The sequence below is a fragment of the Argiope bruennichi genome, chromosome 11 (genome assembly GCF_947563725.1).
Source record: "Argiope bruennichi chromosome 11, qqArgBrue1.1, whole genome shotgun sequence".
Lineage (NCBI taxonomy): Eukaryota > Metazoa > Arthropoda > Arachnida > Araneae > Araneidae > Argiope > Argiope bruennichi.
The window spans coordinates 25,101,952-25,108,044 of NC_079161.1; the positions used below are offsets into that span (position 1 = coordinate 25,101,952).

A 6,093-nucleotide genomic window follows, 5' to 3' on the forward strand; every position below is an offset into this window, starting at 1 on the left:
ATAGTTTTAATACATTATACTCTCAATAATGCGGCAGACTTCAAACTAAAGGATCATCAAGCCAACAAAGTTCATTAAAAATATATATTTATATAAAAATAACTAAAAAACGCGCATCTTCTAGAAATTTTTAAGCGTTGTCTCTATATAACATGTTTATAAATCATATTCTTTAAATCTCTCTCTTCATTTTTATTTAATTAGTTTCATTAAAGCTTTTAATCTTTAGTCCATGTGCATTTAAAACTATGGAAACGAAACTATGAAAATAAAAGAAAAGTTTTATTTCATTAAAAAAAAACTGGCAACATAAATTGTTGCTGTTAGAAACATACAAAAATAGGACTTGAAAATCACTTTTTAACCCCTAACTCGCAATAATTGCTACTGTCGAAAAACTTTAAAAGCAAAAGTTGTACGTTTTAATGCGGTGCTAATTTGATTTTTCAATATTAAGGAAGATATACGGCCGTATTCACCAACCGTTGTTAAACATCAGCTGATGATTAAACGCTGATCAGCAGTCAAATCGGTATTCACCACACCAAATCGGTTGACGATTTCCCCCTGTTTTGCCCCATTTTTTGATTCACGGACTTCCGATAATCAAATTTGATCAACGGTTTTCCGCATGCGCAGTTCTCAAGAAGGACAACTGTTACATTAGTTTTCAAACAAACATGGAGGATTTAGATACATTGGAATTATTGCAGTTGATATCAGATTGGAGGTGAATAATTTACACTGACAGAGTTTCTGATGTTGATTTGTTAGATGAATGTGATTTTGTTTCCAATGCATTTTATCTTTGAGAAGGAGAAATTAAGCACCAATATCTTACGAAACAGTGCTGTAACTACTGAAGAGAAAATTGTGTATTGCCTTACGTTTTTTTTGCTTCAGGAAGTCCTCAACAAAATAATTGATGATTTCAATCAAACTAGCCAGTCATCATGTTGCCGGGCTATAAATGAAGTATCTAGATGTATAGCTGAAATGAGGCCAAGATTCATTTACCTACCAAATAATGAATCTGAGCGACTTGAGGTATGTTTACATTTATCCCTTTTACATCGTTCATATGGGAATCCCTTTTTATTGTTATTATATCCGAGTTGATTTTTGATTATTATTTTCTGGAATTAAAATTAGAATCTGTCATTTGTATAATTCCGTGAACATTCAAATTTTTGAAGCAAAGGAATTATAATTAAAAGAATTATCTAAACTTATTAATACCTTTTAGAAAACTCATCAAGTTTAGTACGATTATACTGTTTTTTGTCAATACTGTTTTACAGTTTTTTGTTCCTTAAAATGCTTCCATTAAAAACATTTTATTGCATATTTTCTATTTGGTTAATCTAATGACTTGCTAATAAAATAAGTTATTTCATATCTATACATATTCATATCATTTGTGTAGTCTTATAGTTTTTTTAATTATGTTATTATGGCGATATAAGTTATTAAAAATTGATAATGTATGTATGTAATATTTTTTCAAAATCATTTTTAATTAACTTTTAATATTACTTTTATAACTAGAATTCATCTGTAACAGTTTTTGCATTTGTTATGCTATAAGAAAATTTTCCCATTCTTTACATAGACAGTGTACATGTTAATCAATTTTAACCTTGCTCCTTTTATTTTTCAATTTCGTAAATCTGTAAAAATATAATAAAGAATTCAAGTATTAAAGATTATTTGCAATATAAACTTAACATTTTAATTATGCTTTATTCCATATTGAAAAATCTTATTCTTCTACCCCTACCACTGTATATCAAAGATTATGGCAGATTTTTGTATGAATAAAGCAAGAAGGGTTTTTGAGAAACAACCACCTAAATAATAAATATGTTTTCGTTGAACAAATAATATTTTAAGATTAGGAAAAAAAATATTCTTTCTGTAGAATATTTTCCAAAGTTATCTGAAATCACTTACAAATATTTTAGAATGCACATTTCTAGTGATTGAGAATAGAATATCTTATGTCTTTTTTTTATATATATATAAAAGTTTTAAAAAGTACTGTATAAATGAATTCTAAATTTAGTTACAAAAAATGGAATTTTTGACTTATATCAAATATTATAATATTTAAAATATTTAATATTATAATCAAATAAATTATAATATTTGTGTTTATACTATCAATTTTTAAGTATGTCATGTAAGTATTATAACATAAATTAGCAATTTTTTTCATTAGTTATTTATAATATTATAATTAATTCTTATTTCACATTTCTCAGATTAAAGACTTGCAAAGATATGGAAGAAATAAGGAACAGCCTTTTCCTCCTGAAAAAAGAAAAGAAAAGAAAGAAAGAAAAGCAACAAACAAAAAAATCTTTTTCATCTGTCTGGTGATTATTATACAGGATTGCTTTTTGTATTTTTGAAACTTTCCTGTATGACTCATTTCCATGATTGTACACTGTTTTCACATGGGTATATAAGTTTTTTTTTTTTTTTTTTAGTAAATTGATTTTTTATGTTATTATTTATTTTATAGAAAAAGAATTATTGCAGTTTTTATTATGATTAATAATTAGAAATTTAAAGAAATTACTTTTGTTACTTATAAACTGCGTGATATAATAATGTGCTTAGTCACTCAATATAGCTAATCTCTTTTACAATATCAGTTTACTTCAGCTTTAATCTTCAACAATGTGTATAAAATTAACATTTTTTAAAGAAATCAAATTTTGACCTTTGTTATCTGCTGAAAATGATTCCCAATTTTTATTAATGTTTTCCTTCTCATTACATAACAAATTTTAACATTATTTCTAATGTATTCTCTACCTGATTATTTTTTGAATTTATCTGTATAGAAATGACTAAATAATTCCTTATTCCCATCTTTGAAAATCAAATGTATTTTTAATTTGATGTTGTTCTTTTTATGATTTATAGAAAATGACATGCATGCATGGCTCATATCAGTGTAGTTATTTTTTAGTGGTTTTATGTGCTCATTATCTTATTACAATATGTATATGTATTAGAGAAATAAAAAGACACATATAGAAGAATTTTGTATTAAGAAGCAGCATTAATGTTGCACCTCTATTGACACTTTCTTGTAATTCTTGTAGAAGAATTTTGAATTAATAATCAGCATGAATGTTATATTTTAAAGTACCTTTAATGGAACTTTGTTTTAATGCTTGTAGAAGCTGTAACTTCTCTGTCAGAATTTTCTTTTGTAATTCATATATGTTACTTTTCGAGTCAAATTTGAATAAAATAGATTTTTGTATACAGAAGTCCTTTTTTAATTTTGCATATTTTAAGACATTCTGAGAAGTGTGTGAAAAACAAAGAAAATAGATTAATCGGGATTTGAAAATTTTGGAATTTGAAAAACAAGTATAGATAATAACTTATCCGAGTTAATTGAAATTTCTACAAATTATGATGCAAATATAAAATTTTAAAAAAGAGGTTTTTATTTTAAAAATTCAACTTAACTTAACTGACAGTTTAATGTAACCTATTAGAATAGTATTTAAGATGATTTCAAGAAAAAAAAAATTGTGAAAAATTCTTTCTTTTTTTGAAACATTTCAATTTGGATCATCTTTTATCAAATTTAAATATAGAAAGAGATTCCTTGTTTAAATACACAAGATCCTGAGTTGAAAAATTTGACAATTAAACAAAGGAAATTATGCTGACTTAACAGTATTTAGTTAGATGTTGTGCTCATAGGTTTATGATTTCAGGAAGTAATGATTGTCATGAAGATATGAATAATTAAAAACATCATTGGAAATTAATATAATAAAGTGACAGATATTATTCAAGTATGAGTAGAAACTAAATATTAAAATATCAAAAAATTAATAACTTTTTTTGGTACAAAATCCTGGGAATAAAAAAAAAAGAAAAGAAAAAGGCAAAAACTTGTTGAAAAAAATGGAATTTCACATTTACTTGAAAGAATTAAAATATCATTACTAGTTTCTGACAGGCTAATCAAGTTAACCTGTGTTGCTTTTTGATTAAGTTTGAATCATTAAGCAGAAAGTGTTAAAAAATGTATTGTTAATTGTAGATGTTTTGCCACTCAATTTATTTGAAAAAAAGTGAATGCTTATGATGTGCAAATTAATCATTTATTTCATTCAGGGATATCAATTCTAAAATACGTATGGTTTTCATCAATATTTACATTATTTTTATACTGATTTGTAATGTCAAGTACATGTTGTCAAGCTAACAATTAGCCCATTCAAATTTAAAGAGTTGTTAAATTCATTGTTTACAAAAAGTTTTAGATATGAGGTATAAATGAGCTTCTTCACTTCCACAATAACTATATACTATACAAATTTATTGCATGAATATTTATTTTGGTGAAATAGCTGTTGGTCTTCAATATTCATATACAATTTTCACTGACTTTTGTTTATAATTTGAATCTTCTGATTTGCAGCATATATTCTGAATGTATATATTCTTCTTATATGTATATATTCTGACATTTATAACTATAAATTTATATCTTTTTTAACAAAATGTAAAAATTTAATATTCTGATAGTTAATAAAAGAAAATTTTTCCATATTTGCTTTTTGATAGAAATAAAAGCATACCACAGAATAAGTATTTTTTACTTTTATTCAGCTTTGAGGGAAAAAAATTATCTCGAAAACTACTGAATATGTAGACAGCTAATACATATTTAAATATTGACACCAAAAACAATCTTAGTACTTTTTTTTAAATATAATATATTGTGGAAGTTTAAAACCTATTTGTTTAAAAATAAATGCTGAAAGTCTAATAACAATCTTAAAGAGAAGTTTGTAATATATGCTATAAACTTCATGCAAACAATTATATGGGATTGCCAGAGATATCATTGCAATTTAAATAACCTTTGGAAATTGAAATATTTTGTGTAAATGAAAATTATTTACTAATATGAAAGTCATAATACTTGTAAGCAAGATTTTATACACTACATTTCCTCCTCTTTTATTATATTAAAAATACAGGATACTACAATTTTTGTTAAATTCATTGTTTAGAAGAAACTTCAATGAACTCCTCACTTGCGAAATCAGTTTGCAGCAGTTTGTTATTTCTATTGTTTATGTATATACTCTAGAATTATATAAAAAATGTTTAAATATTTCCATAAGTAAATGAACTAATTTAAGGTTAATATGCATTTTTTTCAAAAATTTAATTCAGATAGACCTTTTGTAAAAGTTTAATTCATTGGAAAACTATTCAAAGCACAGCTAATATGCATATTCTCAATTCAAAAGAGAGCAAATGCTCAAATGTTTTATTACATAATAATACAGTGGAAATTTAAAATATACTTGGTTAATAATGTATAGTCAGAGAAACAATCCTACGAAAAGCTATAATATCATGTAAGCAAATCGGTGAGATTATCACTAGGCAATATCACCTTTGTTTTCTTGTTTGATCCTTGTACACATCTGGGAAAGAAACAAAATAACAACAAAAACACGAAACAGCGCCACCCATTAGCTGATAATCATGTGATATATATAGACCAATGAAGATCCATTTCCGGTTGAAAAAGGCAGAAAAAGCTGCTTGTCGCAACCTTGATGCTTAGTCGTGAAATTACCGTTCGTGAATACCAATGATCATTGGTTGATGATTTATCGTTGATCATGGGTTGAACGATCCGATGTTTAGCAACCGGTTTGGTGAATACGGCCGTTAGATGGTCCATCTGCGAACTCATCCGAGGTTTCATCTTTCTTACAACATATTCTAAGTCGGTTAATATCCAAACAAAAATTTCTAATTATCTTGTCAACAAGATAACATGGGTAAAGCTTTATACTTATATATAACTTTTAAACGAAGGGTGGCTGAGGATTCGAAGGTTTTATGGACCATGATCGGTGAAAATCTGCAGCAATTTTTTTGAAGTCTTGTCATGAGAACCATTGAAATGGGTAGACATAGTATAAGGAATCTACCTAAAAATATCGAAATCTTTTACTGGAAAAGATGATCCTAAACATAAAATATCGATAAACTACCAAACTCAGTAATAAAATTTTGAAAACAAATATA

General features: G+C 25.9%; 1 protein-coding gene across 1 annotated transcript; it reads left to right on the top strand.

Moving 5' to 3' along the window:
• The first annotated feature begins 550 nt into the window (after window positions 1–550).
• Window positions 551–2,449, top strand: LOC129956444 (uncharacterized). Its single transcript, XM_056068325.1, has 2 exons — window positions 551–1,047; window positions 2,265–2,449. Exons 1-2 carry the CDS (start codon window positions 775–777, stop codon window positions 2,412–2,414), a joined length of 423 nt encoding a protein of 140 aa, XP_055924300.1. The 5' UTR covers window positions 551–774; the 3' UTR covers window positions 2,415–2,449.
• Window positions 2,450–6,093: the final 3,644 nt, after the last annotated feature.

Excerpts from the sequence above, each read along its gene's own strand:
- LOC129956444 (XM_056068325.1), top strand. The coding sequence starts at position 775 with ATGAATGTGATTTTGTTTCCAATGCATTTTATCTTTGAGAAGGAGAAA. Across the intron at positions 1,048-2,264 it reads ATGAATCTGAGCGACTTGAG|ATTAAAGACTTGCAAAGATA; the intron begins GTATGTTTACAT and ends CACATTTCTCAG.